Genomic DNA, 16256 nt, shown 5'->3' on the forward strand with positions numbered 1-16256 from the left:
ATGCTTATATACTGTGGAATAAATATTCATTATAATTAGTGGAAGAACCTGTAAAAAGCATGAGGTAATGCCAGCATGTTTCCAGTAAGAAACATGAGTTTGAGAGACTTCTTGACATAAGGTCGTATCCTGCTGTGCTAGAGGGAAATTTCTTGCCAATCCGATTTCCTGTTCTAGCCTTGCCTACTTCACGTCCCGCTGAAGCACAACATTTAAAATAAATCAGAATATGGGTAGTCTTAAAAAGTTATGAGGCTTTTCCCTGTCCACTTCTCTTAATTTGCTGCTGCAAAGCCCTGCTGTTTCCCTCCTATCTTATTATTTCACTTGATTACCAAAAAAGCATTCAGAGGGGGTAGCACATCAGTTCAAAACACATCTGCAGTAGAAACCAGAAGATGTTCAGACATGTCTATAGAGTAGGCATGATGATGGCCCTGGTAGTGATGCCTGAATACAGATATTAGCTCAAGCTATAGAGGCACTCGTAATCTTTCAAGCACACTGTTACTTTATAGACACCGGAGGTTTGTGGAGTTTTCTGATCATTCCACTGGGAATGTAGCCATTTTTTGCATCCATCCTGAATGGACATACAACGGGAAATAGGAAAGGGCTGAAATCTGTCTTTTTGAAATACTCTTGCACAAGAGCTAAATAGGCCCATAAGGTGACACAGTTTTGTAGAGGCTCTGGGTGTCCGTGGATATGTGCTCACACTGCAGTTTGCTCACAGCTTCTCTTGCTGTGTCTCTTATGCCAGCTGGCAGTGCTGTCAGTTCTGCTGAGCCATGGGTGTTGAGCTTGACAACTCCTGACTTGCACTCTTTCTATCCTGGTCTGCTTGGAGGAAGAAGCAAAAATGTACAGGCATTTTGGAGAGACCTTCTTTTTTTCATCACCTTTCTTTAAAATTACCTCCTTCATTTTGTTTCTGTGCCTTTGAAGGGGTCTCAGAAGGCACTGCCTCTTCATTTAGATATTCCGGAGACTATCTGAACAGTTCCAGTTTTTGTGAGTTTTAAATTAAGGTATCTAAGGTCATATCTTGGAGAAGTGATTGCAGTTTAAAAGGTTTTGTGCAAAGAATGCTCTCTTCACAGAAGCCCCACAGATGTGGAACTGGTTCTGTGTAATCAATACTCTGTCCCTTGCTGTTTACCCTTTACGCCCTGGGCTTTGCTGTACTGCTTCCAAACACAAGGCTGTTAATTCCTTCTGCTCCCCCCACGCCTAGCTCATTCCCTGCGGCTCACGCTCACGCAGCTTTGCCGGTGTCCCCAGTGAGCAATGGTGGGGTAGGCATGCTGACAGGGGTTAGACCGCTGCGTTTGATTCATCTGAAGGGGCCAGGCAGAGAACTCTAGTGCCAGCAGCTGCCTCTGCCTTATCTATCTTTCTGTTTTCCTGCCGCTGCTGAGAGTGAACAGGGAAGGAGCTGTCCTCCCACAAAGCTGTGATGTGGACGTGACTCACTCCGTATGCTGTATGTAGACATATGTTTCCCTCACGCTGTGCTCTGTTCTTATCGCTGGCTGATCTGTGTATTTTATCAGCACAGATACACTCCAGCAGTCATCCAAATCCACTTTCTGACCAACATGTTTTCTTTACTGCTTTCCAGGACCTGTAAACAGCTGAAGATGGTGCTGTTACCTATTGGGAAGCGTAGAAATGAGTATTTTTCTAGTTCCCTTCTGAAACAGGTGTCTTTCAATAGCAGCGTGGCATTTAGTGAGACTTGGGACCTGGTTTCACCAGCTCAGAAAGGTGTGCTGAGGAAACACCTCTGGTTTGCAGGAGAAGGGAAAGATTAGCTGGCAAGGTATTTGCAGTTGGCTTTTCTTTAGCACCTGCTGTGGCGGTAGGGTATAGCTATATGCAGGATATATGTTCCTGAACCTACTTCAGTTGCAAGTAGAGCAGTGGCAGCTCTTGCAGAGGCCAGCTGTTCTTGCCTGTGGAGTTGAGATTCGTGTAGCTGTGTTGCAGACTAGTGCTTTAGGCCTCAGCCTCCTGGATTTATTCTCATGTGCCTACTAATCGATACAGTTGCTACTTCATGACGGCAGGTCATCAAAATCGCCCATTGCCTAGCTTGTGCTATAAAATAGTGACACGCTTACGCGCGCTGATCTGCTCACGGTTGTGACAGTAGCATTCCGCTTTGCTCTTTGCAGCACGGAGCTGATCCAACAAAAAAGAATAGAGATGGGAACACTCCTCTAGATTTGGTGAAAGAAGGAGACACAGATATTCAGGATTTATTGCGAGGAGATGCTGCCTTGCTAGATGCTGCCAAGAAGGGGTGCCTGGCACGAGTGCAGAAGCTATGTACTCAAGAAAATATCAATTGTAGAGACACCCAGGGAAGAAATTCAACACCACTACATCTTGCAGGTAGGTGACTCACGAGGTTTTGAGGGCTTTTTTTTATGATAGGGCTGCATAAGTTAATTGCTAAAACCAGAATTCGTATAGCAAGAGTTTCACAGAGTATTGTCCTGTACAGAGAGTTGTTAACCATGGCAGCTGTGTTGCAGGAGGTAGTACGGTTGCTAGGAAAGAGGAGGTTTTGCAGTCAAAAAATTGCTTTAGCTTTTCTGTCTAATAGTTTTTCTTCATTTTTAGCTCTCCTAATACCTGATCTCTTCTCCTGTGCCTTTCCTACAGCCGGTTACAACAACTTGGAAGTAGCTGAATACCTTCTGGAACATGGTGCTGATGTTAATGCCCAGGACAAAGGAGGATTAATCCCCCTGCACAATGCAGCATCCTATGGGGTAGGTGCAGGCATTCTTGCCATGAATAGACCAACAAGAAACTCCCTAGTCATATCCAAAGCCAGTTATTTTGCAGCTGTCTTGCTGTGAACATAGATCAGGTTTTCATGGCGTGAAATACTTGTTGGGCTAAGTTGCTGTTGAGTCCTGTTTGCAGCCATACAGATCTAAATAGGACACAGATTTGGGTGTGCTGTAGCAGTTAAAGGCTGCGGTTTTTAGAAAAATCACTAGAACATAGCTTTTATGCAGGTAAGCAGAGGCACAGTATTGAACAGTGTTAAATTTGGGGCGACTGTTGAAACAAAAGATCTCAAGTTCTTGCTGAAAGACTTGGATGGAAGGAAGAGAATAATACCAGGGGGTCATGTCCCTGGTGATGTCATCCCAGGTGATGACAGGAAAGTGGTTGTCTGTTACAGCTGGTCTCTGGCAGGGAGCTATTGCTAAAGCTAAAGTGTTGGAGGGCTACTGAGTTTGTAGTATGGGTGACCTTCTGGTCAAGCTATCTACTGCAGTGGGGTGCAGTGGCTGATTCAGAGCATTTTGGATGAGGCAGGCCCTCCTTCCTCCATGTAGGAGGAAGCATCTGTGTGCATACCAGTTGTACAGGTGCCTGATTGCTTATAAGCAGCTGTTAAGTGTGGATGAGATGAGAAAGAAATCTGCAAATAGTTGTACAGAGACTGTTCTTGAGAAGCTCCTAGCAGTGTGCTTACGGTCAGGCAGAGGACATGAAACTCGAAGTAATATTTTTGATGGTCTCATGATATGTTTTGTCTGGTACTGCCTGGTCCTGGCACAAGAAGAGCAAAATCTGGGAGAGGTGTTCATAATAGAACCACAATTGCTTTTGTTTGAGAGTGAAATGAAATTAGTACAGCGTTCACCTTGATTTTAAGGAGACACTCAACCTGCATTGCTTACATTGGTTTTCTATGTCAGTCTGGGATCCCAGTGTCCTGAAGAGCAAAAAGCTCCAAATCCTGTTGGATTTGTTTATAATTGCAACACAGAAATCTTGAATGATACTGGGTCCTAATACCAAGCAATATTATTCATCAGCATCTGCCATAAACATTAAATTCCCAGGACATTGCTTAAATCTAGAGAGATATTCTGCTGCAAAGATTGCATTTGTTCTTTTCAAGCATGAGAAACCAGAACACACATTTTACACAAAGGCAAACATTCCTTACTGGCACAGGAAAATGTCAGAGATTGGTTCAAGCTGATTATCACTTCTAAAAACTGTAATGTCAATCCAGTCTGGTTGCTTTACTTTCTCTAGGGAAGGTTGACAGAGCACTGTTCGGTGCTTTTCCACCAGCTTATAAGTTAAGACTTGTTGTATACTTTACCGTGATGGCCCACGCTTCTCTCTGAGCTGTCATCGGGCTGTTCAGATCTCTGTGATGGGAGGTAAAGAGGAGATGAGTGCTGGTTTCACAGGTTCATAGCTGGCAGGTTTCATGGGCTCAACCTTTTCCTCACAGTGTCTTCAGTTCTTTCAGCTAGCACTTCATGCTGCGTGTCCCTCGGTAGGGTTTCATGTGGCAGAAAAGTCACAGAAACAGCAATTGCTCTAAGAGTTTGGCAGAGAGGAAAGGTAAGCTCAGCAGCCTTTCCAAACCATGCTTATTCAGAGAGCAGGCCCTTTGGCGAGAGGTGCTGAGAGTCACTTAATTGCCATCAGGAGGAAAAATGAAATCTATTGGCAAATATTTGCACTTCTTACAGTTTCAGTGTTTCATGCTCCTACCTACTCATTTTGACTACCAGCTTTTTTATTTCTTAGCTGTATTGCACAAGTAACCTATATGGTCAGAGGCAGCCAAAAAATTTCTTTGCCAGTTTTCTGTTCTGTTATTTTTAACTTGGCAGACTTCAAGGATGGGATATTGATGGAAGTGTGGGCATAGAAGATCATTGCTTTTATAGCCCATGTAAAACAGTTGTCCCTTATGACACTCAATGCTTTTTATCAATTACAGTTGTCTCATTGGAGAAGGAGCACATTTGTTCTGGCACGGATGGGTTCAAAGTCTTGAAAGAAAGCAATGAAAGTATGACAAAGACTTCTGTGTACAGACATTTAAGTGGTGGCTCAGCAGTACAACACATTGGTCTTTAGAACTTCTAATACTGTATCACAAAAGTTGCAGCCCTGTGAATTCATATCGCCAGTTCAAATTTGTCTACAAATATTTTGATAGTTAACTCTTATCAGTTTTATGCTGGATCAAGCATCATGGCTGCTCCTGTAGCTGACACAGACTTCGTGCTATGTACTTGGGGTGATTTGACAGAAATATAATCCTGTGTCTGATCCAAGTTATACGTGTGCTGGTGGATCATCTGACTGTGGAGCTGCAGTGTAAAGTGCTATCTGAAGAGGTGTGCTGCTGTGTAGACACAGGAGGCAGAGAAGTAAGTTAAAGGAAAGAGAAATTTCAGGGGTTTCTAAGCACCATTACCTCCGGCATGAAAAGGAGTTATCTGTTTTACCAGTGTCATGTTGATTAAGATGTTCTTGTGTTTTCCAGCATGTGGATATAGCAGCGCTGTTGATCAAATACAATACATGCGTAAACGCAACAGATAAATGGGCGTTCACACCGCTGCATGAAGCTGCGCAAAAAGGAAGGACGCAGCTCTGTGCTCTGCTGTTAGCTCATGGAGCAGATCCAACCATGAAGAATCAAGAGGGTCAGACACCACTAGACCTGGCAACAGTAAGTTCGTGTTGGCATGCCAGCCACGGGCTGCTCTGGAGGATTTGCTCTGCATATTAAATGACTTTCTATGGCTCCATGGCATCAGCAGTCCTCAGCTTTTTCTGTGCTGAGGTAGAGGGAGATGAGCATCTCCAGGGTGCCCGTTTGTAACGTTTTACCTGTGGGTCCAGGCTTTTTCCTTTGGCTGAGAACTTAACATGGCTTGTGATTTAAGGTTTCCTTCTGCTTAAGGATTCACTTCTGGGATCAATCTCCTCATTGCCAGAAATAAACCTCTCTGAAACGTCCTTGACGATGATCAACCTGTGTACTGTTAGTGACCATTTCTTTGAACCTAGGAGGAAAATCAGATGGACCTTTAGAGGAACAGGATCATTTAGAGGATAGGATAATTATGCTCGGTGCCTGCATATTACCTTCGTTCTTTTAAGTCTAACTCTAAAACAACACTCTAAGATTTGCAGGTGGCTATCAAACTTTTTCTAAAACTAGCATCCAGAAACATTCTTGTTAATGGTGGCAGTGGTGGCTGGTTAAAAAAGCCTAATAAGGTTACAAGAACCTCTGTGTCCCAGGTTAGCCAATCTTGATGGAATAGATAATGCAACCAAATTGGATGCTCTGTCTGTATAGTGTGGGTGTCTTTTAAGGCTACTGATTGATTTATGGAGAGTTCAAGAAATATTCTCCAGAATAATCTGAGCTATTAAAAACTTACATTGTGATGAGGGATATGAAAACTATATAATTTCTCTGAGGGGAAAAAAGGAAGTCTTAATCATGTCCTACAAGAACATGCAAGGAGAAAATTCTTGAAAATGAGGGGCCTGATTGATTTAGTGAACAGAGGCTAAATCCAATTGTTAGCAAAGTTCATACTTCTCCTGTAGCTGCTGTTTTTTTTTTCTCTATTGTAATATGGCAAGATGTGATTATAGCAAAGGCAGTGGTAGTGTTTCATGAAATCTTGATCCGGTGCAAAATGCTTCACTAGAAGTTGTCTGACAGAAATTACGAGGTGCCATTGCCTGGCCTAGGTTGTGTCAGATAAAGTTGCTGCATCGCTCTTCCTGGCTTTTAACATCCATAAAGTCATTTTGCCACAAAATGAAGTTGGATGTACCTTCTCAAATACTTTTAGAAATGCAGAGAACCCCATTCACCTGTGCCTGAGCATTAAATCAGAAGGTTCTTGCAACCTTCTGTGTTCCAGAATTTGGCAGTTTCTTTTTAATGGGGAAATGGAGCAATCAATTAAAACTAATTCAAAGAAACATTCTTTCCAGAGATCGGTGACTTGTGATAATAGAACCTCATGTTGAATGTTATTTCTGTTTTTCAGGCTGATGATATCCGAGCTTTGCTGATAGATGCGATGCCTCCAGAAGCTTTGCCTACGTGCTTTAAGCCTCAAGCTACTGTCGTTAGTGCCTCTGTGATCTCACCAGCATCTACGCCGTCCTGCCTCTCCGCTGCCAGCAGTATAGATAACCTCACTGGGCCACTGGCAGAACTAGCCGTAGGAGGGGCATCAAATGCTGGTGATGGAGCAGCAGGAACTGAAAGGAAGGAAGGAGAAGGTGCATTTGCTGCTGGACAAGTTTACATTGCCAGAAGTACAGTAGCTTAGTATCACAATAGGCCTTACTTTTATCTGGAAAACATTTCTGACTAGCTAGAAAATGTCATAGAGCTTGAACTGTTATCTGCATCTTAAAGTGCCCGATGCTTGCTCTGTTTTCATGTGCTCTGCCTAGGAGCGTTGTTAGCTTTTCATTTATGTTTGCTATCAAATGTATGATTAGGTCTGACTAAAAGGCAGATCTGATTAGGTGCCCAGATGTTCATTGTTGATTTTATACAGAAAATCCAATGAGAATTCTTATGATTGTGATGGCTGGGGGATTTTGCTAAGGCTTTTTAAACTCTTTGATTAGTATCTGGAATGCATGCTTTATGTCAGCATCCATAGCAAAAATACACCCACCCTTCCTTTCCTTCTCTTTGCAATATGAGCCTGTGTTTGCCACAGAACATTTATGCTTTTTAATAGTTGATTCTGAGAAGGAAACAGCGATGGACTTTACAATGATATTTCACACAATGGAACTAGATTGTTTATTATAGACGTAGACAAATTGATTGTAAAAAGAATCAAGAGTTTGGAATTTTGAGAGAATCAGCGGTATTTATACTTTTTTTTTTTAAGAGAGGTTTGCGTGTGTTTTTTTGGTTTGTTTTGTTGTTTGGTTTTTTTTAATTTGGGTGCATAGGATACAATGACTTGTTTTTTCTCTTACAGTCTCAGGTCTTGACATGAATATTACCCAGTTTCTGAAAAGCCTGGGTCTTGAACACCTTCGAGACATTTTTGAGACAGAACAGGTAAGTAGCAAGCCTCATTTTTCTTTGCATGCTTAAAAGATAAACTAATCTAATTAGAGGGACTTTTTCATTTTCTAATTGAAAAAGGGAAACAAAAAACTACAACTTCACATGTACAGAAAGACAAGTATGACCAGGAAAACTGCATATGAGTTGCCAGATACTTCGTGGTGAAGTTGAGGAATCTGAAAATCTCTTTTGTTGTTTGATTCAGATATCCAGTGTCTTTCACTTTCTTATACATACATGATGATTGCCAACTTGGCTTGTATTCTGAGAGTTACATTGGTCCCTGTGAACTTTGAACATGATGGCTATAACAAAGTTAGGTTTGTCACGTGCACTTGGCCTTCAGCCGTCTGATATCTAAACAAGCCTTTCACCACCTGTAGTGCTGCACGTATACGTTGGTTAGATCTAGGAAACCCTCCAGTTTGACTATAAGCTGAAATAAAAATGTAGTTTACCAGGGTGTAGTCACATTAGAGAATGCAGAAACTGTTTCCTAGTAGGTTAGGACTATAGCATTAATTGGGTTTTGCAGGGCTAATGAGTTTCAAATGGAATTGAGAGATGGGGGAAAAAATCCCATGGACTTATCATTAGTTCACAATATATGAAAAGAATATTGCCACTTTAACAGCTTCTCAAGCTTACATGACTATTTAGATCAGAAGTACCTCTAATGTATTTGTAGACTTTTTATCTACTGTTTCTTGAATTTAATGTGATAAAGTTAAATAGATTATTTGTTCACGTGAGATGGGCACATTGGTGGAAGTAAAAGGTACAAGTGCAACAGATGGGATTTGATGGTTATTTTTTCCCCAGACCTCTGCTGCTAATCTTTTATAAGGGGTGGTCAGGAAAACAAATGTTTGAAATATAATGTGTTGCTTACAGAAAAAATTCCAGCTGTTTCCATGAAATGTTACAGGAGGTATCTCCCCAGAGTTAAAATGCTGTATAATCTTTCTTATATATGAAACATAAGCTCTTTTCTTTAATTTAGAGCTGCTTCTTAATAAGCAGCAAACCAATCTCAAACCAAGGTGTATCCTATTCACATTTCTTTTTGTCTTACTATTTTTCACACCTTCCTGTTACCATGCTGGTTTTTTTCTGCTTTTGCTGCCTTAACTCCTAACCTGCTTTTAAGATCTTCCCCTGCTAATAAGATTTAATAATGCAGATCAGATTCACTGTATTCATTCATCATTTTGAAACTGTTTAGCTCCTCTTGTAAGTTTTTCTAGTGAAAACAAGCTCATCTTCCTTTAAGCTTATTGTTTTAAGCTGCTTTTTCCAATCACTGCAGTACTTTCATGTGCACTTTTAACCCCTTGGGTATTACCTCCTCCTTATGCTTTATAATATCTGGGTTTCCTCTGTATTTTTTTTAATGTCACACTGCACATTATTGATGTCTTCAGTGGCTTTTCCACAGCAATCCCAGTAGGGTTGTTTTCTGCTCAGTTGGACAGATGTTCAGTGTAGCCATTAATTCCTTGCTTGAGTTGCTTTCTTTTGAATTAATGATATTCAGTTTGTAGTAGACGGAGTTTCATACCTGCAAGTCCAGTTGTGCTAACAATACAGCTTCTTTTGAATCAAATTGTATGGTTTCCCATTATTTGCTGAGCTTCCCATTATAGTTCAGTGTGTAAATGTGGAAATAAGATTTTTATGTAATTATCACCTCCAGATGAAATCTCTGTTTTTCACAGAATCACCTCAGTGCATAATTGCTTTATAGCAATAAAAATGTGTACTTTATTTAGCCTTTATCTCCTGTTTTTTAAAAAAATTATTTGACATGATGTTTTATTACCTTTCTGCTTCCATTAGTAATCTCCATGAGCTTGAGATTTAAAACCTTGTCAGGTGATTGTAGATGTATTCATATATTGCAATATGAATAACTAATAGTTAGTTGTATGTGTCCTCACAATGTTAATTATTTCCAAAAATAGGGGGTTGGTTGAGCATGACTTAGCATAGCTGACCCACTGGTTTGATTGCACACATGGATACACACACAGAGTATAAGCACACAGCATAATGTTGATGGGAAACACACTTAACATTTATTAGTAAGCTTACAGAATATTCATTTCAGTTTGTGTAATGAAAACAATGAATTGCACAATGGTGTGCAATGTGAGACTTGGAATGCTTTAAAAATACTCCAAGCTTTGTCCCAGCATTTCCATGCATCCTCCTCCTACATAAAGTAAAAATGTTTTTGAGAACCAACTCTTGTTGAGTCCTGTAAGAGAAGTAAAAGTTTTGCACAGCTTCAGGCTGTAGCCACTGGGGATGGTCCTGTGGTAGGGAGAGGCTTGCCAGAAGATGGCAGCAATTAGAAGTGCAGCAAAAGATAAAAAAAAAAAATACATACTCTTGGTTGCACCATGAATATGTTCCCTTTTTGAAACTGATGGATCTTCAGCCTTGGGAATCAGGCTGGGTTTGGCAAGTGATTCTTGTGGTCTTTCACCTTTCCAGATAACCCTGGATGTGTTGGCAGACATGGGGCATGAGGAGCTTAAAGAAATTGGGATCAATGCATATGGACACCGTCACAAATTAATAAAAGGTGTGGAGAGACTTCTAGGAGGGCAGCAAGGTAAATATGATGCTTACGGTTAATCTTACATGTTGTATACAGCAGGCTCCCAGAGGTCACCTTCTGTAAATGTAGACATTGTCACCAGGACTTGAAAGAATCTGGATATCAAGGAAATGTACTTGCTGGCAGACGTGGTGGCTGGGTGGGTCATGACATGAAAAGAAAATATTGTGGAGATACAGGACTGAGTGATCACTTGCCTTTCCAGAGAGTGGACACCCCTGAGACAGCTGTGCCCATTTCCCAGGACTCTTTCACCCAGGCAAGAGCTTTTAGATTGATTTGCCCTATGTATCTGCCCGCAGGCCAGTTGTATCCTGAAGGGTGAATCTGATGGAGTTTTTTGCTGCCCCACACTTCTCAGATCCTTCTCTTGAAAGCAGAATCAATAAAATGCAATTATGTCCCACATGCGTTTTCCTTTTCTCTTTTAAAGCCTCTGCTGCTAACAAAAGCACTTTTATTTTTTCAAGGTTGTGCTTCTGCCTTGTGTTAATTTTGCATTTCCTGCCATACTGGGGTTATTTAAGAACAGTGAGGGTGCTGGATACAAATAGAGCTGATGTTGTTTCCTCCTGTTGATTTTCACTTCTTTGTTTCTTTCTCTTTGCAGGCACCAATCCTTATTTAACTTTCCACTGTGTGAGTCAGGGGACTATTCTCCTTGACCTTGCTCCTGACGATAAGGAGTATCAGTCTGTAGAAGAGGAGGTATTGCAAGTACCTTTTTTGATGCTGTGGTGACAGTGTGTTTTTCTTTTCACTTATAACCCCTCAGAGCTAAAGCGTGCAACACATAGGTGTACAAACTGCGTACATCTGACATGTCGTTTAGGGCTCTTCCTTTGTCTTTTTATATAGAGCAATGATGGAAATAATTTTGCTGTGTCCTGCCGATTTTTTTTTAATAAGTAGTATGTTTGCTCGCTTAGTGTTATCCCAGTTTTGCTTTGTTTTGTGTCTTGGATGTTATCTCATAGCAAGGGTTGCCACAGCTTTCCGTAGATAGGTGGACCTGTGAAAATCAAAGGCGGTGAGTGGAGACCAAGGATCCGAGGCCTTGCGAGCCATTCTCTGTGCTCGGGCTGTTTCTGCATGTGAACCAGCTTGTTTTCTCTTGTCTCAGTGGCTTAGTTAATCTGTAACCCAGATAAACAGCTCTCGGATAATTGAGAATTGACTGTAATTTTGCCTCCCACACACACATGCTCTTTTATTTAAGTAAACTACAAGCAGATACCATTTTGAAAGAAAAATCATAACAGAGACTTTCTGAAGAGTTGTGTTGGGAAGAAACTCCATTTTACTGTGCATTTGCTATTTGTGTAGTGTTCCCACACTGTAGCACAGAAGTGTTTGGAGACTTCTTTAAAAAGTCTAGATATTCAGGGTTGCTGCCAGCTGAGCCTGGAATATTTTTTATTATTAACGCTGTGAACTGGAGGTTGTGCAGATTGTTTTAATAAACTTCTGACAGAAAGGGTCACTTGTCTGCCACAGTAAATTGGGATATTTATTTGAGCTGTTACTAAATGTTGTTGTTGTAGCCATAAACAACTCTGGAAAAGACACAATGAAACCATTGAAATTCTCAGGGGCTGCTAATGACATAGGAAAATCTACAGTGCAAGCATTTTCCTGTCACTAAGAAATACAAACTGTACTCATTAGAAACACATTTGTTATTACTTCAAAATTATGGTTTTGTATATTCATTTTCAAAGATTGTTTTTTTCTCATCTAAAGCAGGTTTTCTAGTTGTGTATAATTTTGGTAGCAAGTGCCACTATTTTTTTTCCTGCGCAGGTTTTTATTACAAGATTGGATAATTGTATCATCCACCTTCTCTGGTGGGGAGCAGCATAGCATGTTGGGTGCCTGAGAAATAAGAGTGTTATCTCACTTTAAAATTGAGATATTTTGGGTTTTTTTGACAATTAATTTTCAATCAAGACTGTCTGTTGTTGCCAGTGATAAGCTAAGATATTACATGAATACTTTGCCTTGCTAGCAAGCTTTGTGTGCTGAACATTCGGTTGTGTTCGTTTATGTAGATGCAAAGTACAATCCGGGAGCATCGGGATGGTGGAAATGCTGGTGGGATCTTCAACAGGTACAATGTCATCAGGGTAAGTTTTAAAACCTCTTAATCCTATGTGGTAAAATAAGTTGATACTTATGCAAGCAGGCAGAATTGGTTTAATGGATCATCCTTTTATATTTAAAGTTCTTCCTTGAAATAGTATTCAGGAACAGAATTAAAGCAAGTGCTAAATGTTAAAATTAGACTGATCATGTGCACTGCACACAATGAGGGAGAAGCGTCCACTTGTGTTCTTAAAGGAATCTGAAGAACTGATACTGAAGACAGAGGTGGTGAAGAGCCTGACTTACGTTTCACAACCCAATTTAATTTCAGAGGTCTATAACTTCTGTATTTGATTTTGCAGCACAGATTTCTTTTTCCTGGTGTTAGTCTTTTCTTGCCTTTTGAAAGGGGATTTTTGGCAGGGGAAAAGGATGAGCATTAATTTTTATTAAAAGTTTCTATCTCCCTATGCTGCTTTGGATCTTGACAGCTCATTCTTTGATGCTGCCAACTAGAAAAATACCTTTTACAGGTTCTGGCGTATCAGAAAATGGAGTGTCATCTTTCTGAGGGAAAGTACACTTTTCTGATTCTTTTTTTTTGGGGGTGGGGGGGGGGGGGGGTGGGGAGGGGCGAGGAGGAAATGGAGGGTATCAGAGCAGAACTCTGTTCCTGAGCTCCAGCAAACCCCTGCAGCCTGTCTGTTGGAAAAGTAAGCCTGTGCAGAGCCTTTGCAACTTGGCCCAGTAGATACATGTCCTGAAGCAAACTCTGCTTCCATCCTACTCCCAACCAAAGGTGAAGTCCTATACAGAAGCCACAGTGATATTAGAGCATGTGGCTGGAATGATATCTCAGTATAGATTAAACAGCACATCATCTTATTTCTTTCCTCAGAAGTTGTTTCTTTTCATAAAATTTCAACCTAAACCAGACAGCAAGCTTCAAAAAGCTAGCACAGATTGTTTCAACAGAACTCAAAGCAGAGAGGGAGGGTGTTCCAGTTTGTAGTTCTTGGTGGTATTACAAGCTCAGAGGGAAGAAACCTGAAAGTCTTCCTTAAACCTGAGATCTTAAGCTGCAATTTAACCATCTGTAAGTGTGTGCTACCAGCTTGTTTGAAAGACTTCAGCCTCGCATACAGAACAGCCATGAGGTTTCTTCATACCATTCATATGCCTTACTCTCAGTTTCCCTGTCCAATTTATGCAAACTCTGTGAAACTGTATTCTATTTCAATGCCAATTCAAGTGTGGTTGGACCTGTTGTACCACTGCAGATTCAAAAGGTTGTGAACAAGAAGTTGCGAGAGAGATTCTGTCACAGACAGAAAGAGGTCTCAGAGGAGAATCATAATCATCACAATGAACGCATGTTGTTTCATGGTAAGGAAGTGATCTCTATTTTTAACAAAAAAAGAAAAAAGCTTACAAGGACCCACAGGCAATGTTAATGTTGCTATGTCTTCATCCTGTACAGTAATTTTATTTCTACACTGGAAATGCAGGTGTGTGAGGGTGGTGGAGTTAGTCTGTGTGGTTACTGCAATCCAAAAAGCTACAGTAGATAAAAAAAATATTTTTTTTTTAAAAAAAGGGTTTTTTTGCTAAGCCGTATCTTAGTCATTTCCAGTAAAGCTTCTGGGAGGATGTTACGTAGCTGTGAAAAAGACAGAGTATCTTCTGAAACAGGGGAGTAGCACAGTGTTCTGCTCTCGTGCTTCAGGCAATCCTCAGGGAAAGGAGCCACAACCAACCAGGAGTTTCAGCAAGGTGTTCTCTAGAAGCATCCAGAAGGGCCTACAAATGACAGTTGCCTGAGGGTCCTTCTGCCCTAGATCCTTCTATGATTATGCATAGGAAGTTGGGTTTGGGTATGATTGTCCTGACATCTCGCCCCATCTTAACCAATACTGATTGCTGGAGAAGGTGTGCATTGACAAGATAAACTGCACTGAAATGTGAGTGGGGGGAAAGCCATTTAATGAGATTTGTGAAATGAGTAAGAGACATGAGTCACACGTAGGATCTTGGTATATAACGATAAATCCCACACATCACTACATCCTGCTGGGTATCGCCCCCTTCCAGCTGACTGAGCACACTTTCTGGTATTTAATGGTCTGTCTGAGGCAGACAAGCTCCTCTTGACATAGTCCTGTATTACTATAGAGCTTAACAAGTATGTATAATTTTGTGTCATTCTGTTCTAGGGTCTCCTTTTATTAATGCTATCATTCACAAAGGATTTGATGAAAGGCATGCATACATTGGAGGAATGTTTGGAGCTGGAATTTACTTTGCTGAAAACTCCTCAAAAAGCAACCAATATGTGTATGGGATAGGAGGAGGAACAGGCTGTCCCACACACAAAGACAGGTCCTGTTATATCTGCCACAGGTATGAGTCCAGCAGAGTACCCTCTGTGTAATTCTGGCTGTCCTGTTTTTTACGATCCTGGCACAGGATGATTTGCAGGGAAAGAATACCCACTTGAGCTTGGCTGTGGCAGGAAAAATGCAGTTTTCCATTTTTCAAGGCTGAACAAAAAAGGATATAAATGCAGCGAGTCCCACAGAAAGCTCAAAAATTACATCTAAGCATACAGTGAGTATAAATCAAAGTAATTGTGGCTCAGGAAAGAGGCTTAAAACAGCAAGTTTGAAAATGGAGAGTCAGGGGAAAATAGCAGTTAAATTCCAGGCACTATCAGAACAAATCTGCAATGCAAAGTGGTGGTCAGCAGTACAGTGTTGGACTATGGATCAGATAATTTTGGAGGTAATGAACAGGACTTAATCATGGCTTTGTTTTGTGCTGGAGTAGATCAATGTGCTTTTCGCACTTTGACACCTGTCTGTACCCTGCTGGTAGGAACACAGAGAGAGTTTCAGCTTCTTTCAACAGCTTTATATAAAATGAACTAGGACAGGCCTCCATGTGAGGGCTAAACAAAGTGTGTGTTTTCCCTTCTGCATGCCAAGAAAGATTTTACTTTTTTTTTGTGACAGGTTTTGTACAGTTTTAGAACTAGTTTCTAAAGGTGTTTCTCCAAAAAGCCTCAAGAAATTAATTGTAACAAAATAAACCCAGAAGTCTGAAATCATTCTGGAAGCATACAACTCCTAGTAAGGTATTTGAAAATTATGTTACTTTTTTTTTCCTTCCTTTTAGACAAATGCTCTTCTGTAGAGTGACCCTTGGAAAATCCTTTCTTCAGTTCAGCACAATGAAAATGGCTCATGCCCCTCCGGGGCACCATTCTGTTATTGGCAGGCCAAGCGTGAATGGACTCGCATACGCTGAATATGTTATCTATAGAGGAGAACAGGTATGTGGGTTAGCAAGGACTGGTTTTCTGGAAGGACAGAGCTTAGAGCTGGAGAGATGTGACTGGCTTCCATACAGAGTCTGCTGTGATAACCTGGTTGATCAGACACATTTTTTGTTTTGTTTTGTTTAAATGTAGAAATAAACGGTGAACTGCTTCAAGCCAGCAAATGCTATTCCTATCCACTGAGCTGCTCTGATTTAAACCATGCAGAATTGCCTAATTCCCCCTGTGCAGCATTGCTAGAGTCTGTTAAGAGTTGTTGTTTCTCTCAGTGGGCATTGTTTCTTCCCTCGCAT

At 40.9% G+C, this 16256-nt stretch overlaps 1 protein-coding gene across 3 annotated transcripts in view; it reads left to right on the top strand.

Moving 5' to 3' along the window:
* Positions 1-16256, top strand: part of TNKS (tankyrase) — a 140904-nt gene that overhangs the window by 117996 nt on the left and 6652 nt on the right. The window contains exons 16-26 of one of the 3 annotated variants that reach the window (XM_056321965.1): positions 2181-2400; positions 2674-2783; positions 5330-5518; positions 6864-7137; positions 7824-7906; positions 10415-10535; positions 11152-11249; positions 12593-12667; positions 13907-14012; positions 14840-15026; positions 15801-15957. In XM_056321965.1, coding sequence (XP_056177940.1) covers positions 2181-2400; positions 2674-2783; positions 5330-5518; positions 6864-7137; positions 7824-7906; positions 10415-10535; positions 11152-11249; positions 12593-12667; positions 13907-14012; positions 14840-15026; positions 15801-15957 — 1620 coding nt within the window. Of the gene's footprint in view, positions 1-2180; positions 2401-2673; positions 2784-5329; positions 5519-6863; positions 7138-7823; positions 7907-10414; positions 10536-10746; positions 10801-11151; positions 11250-12592; positions 12668-13906; positions 14013-14839; positions 15027-15800; positions 15958-16256 lie in introns of those variants that run through there. The other 2 variants (XM_056322044.1, XM_056322135.1) reach the window with 2 other exon arrangements.

The sequence above is a fragment of the Falco biarmicus genome, chromosome 1 (assembly GCF_023638135.1).
Source record: "Falco biarmicus isolate bFalBia1 chromosome 1, bFalBia1.pri, whole genome shotgun sequence".
Taxonomy (NCBI): domain Eukaryota; kingdom Metazoa; phylum Chordata; class Aves; order Falconiformes; family Falconidae; genus Falco; species Falco biarmicus.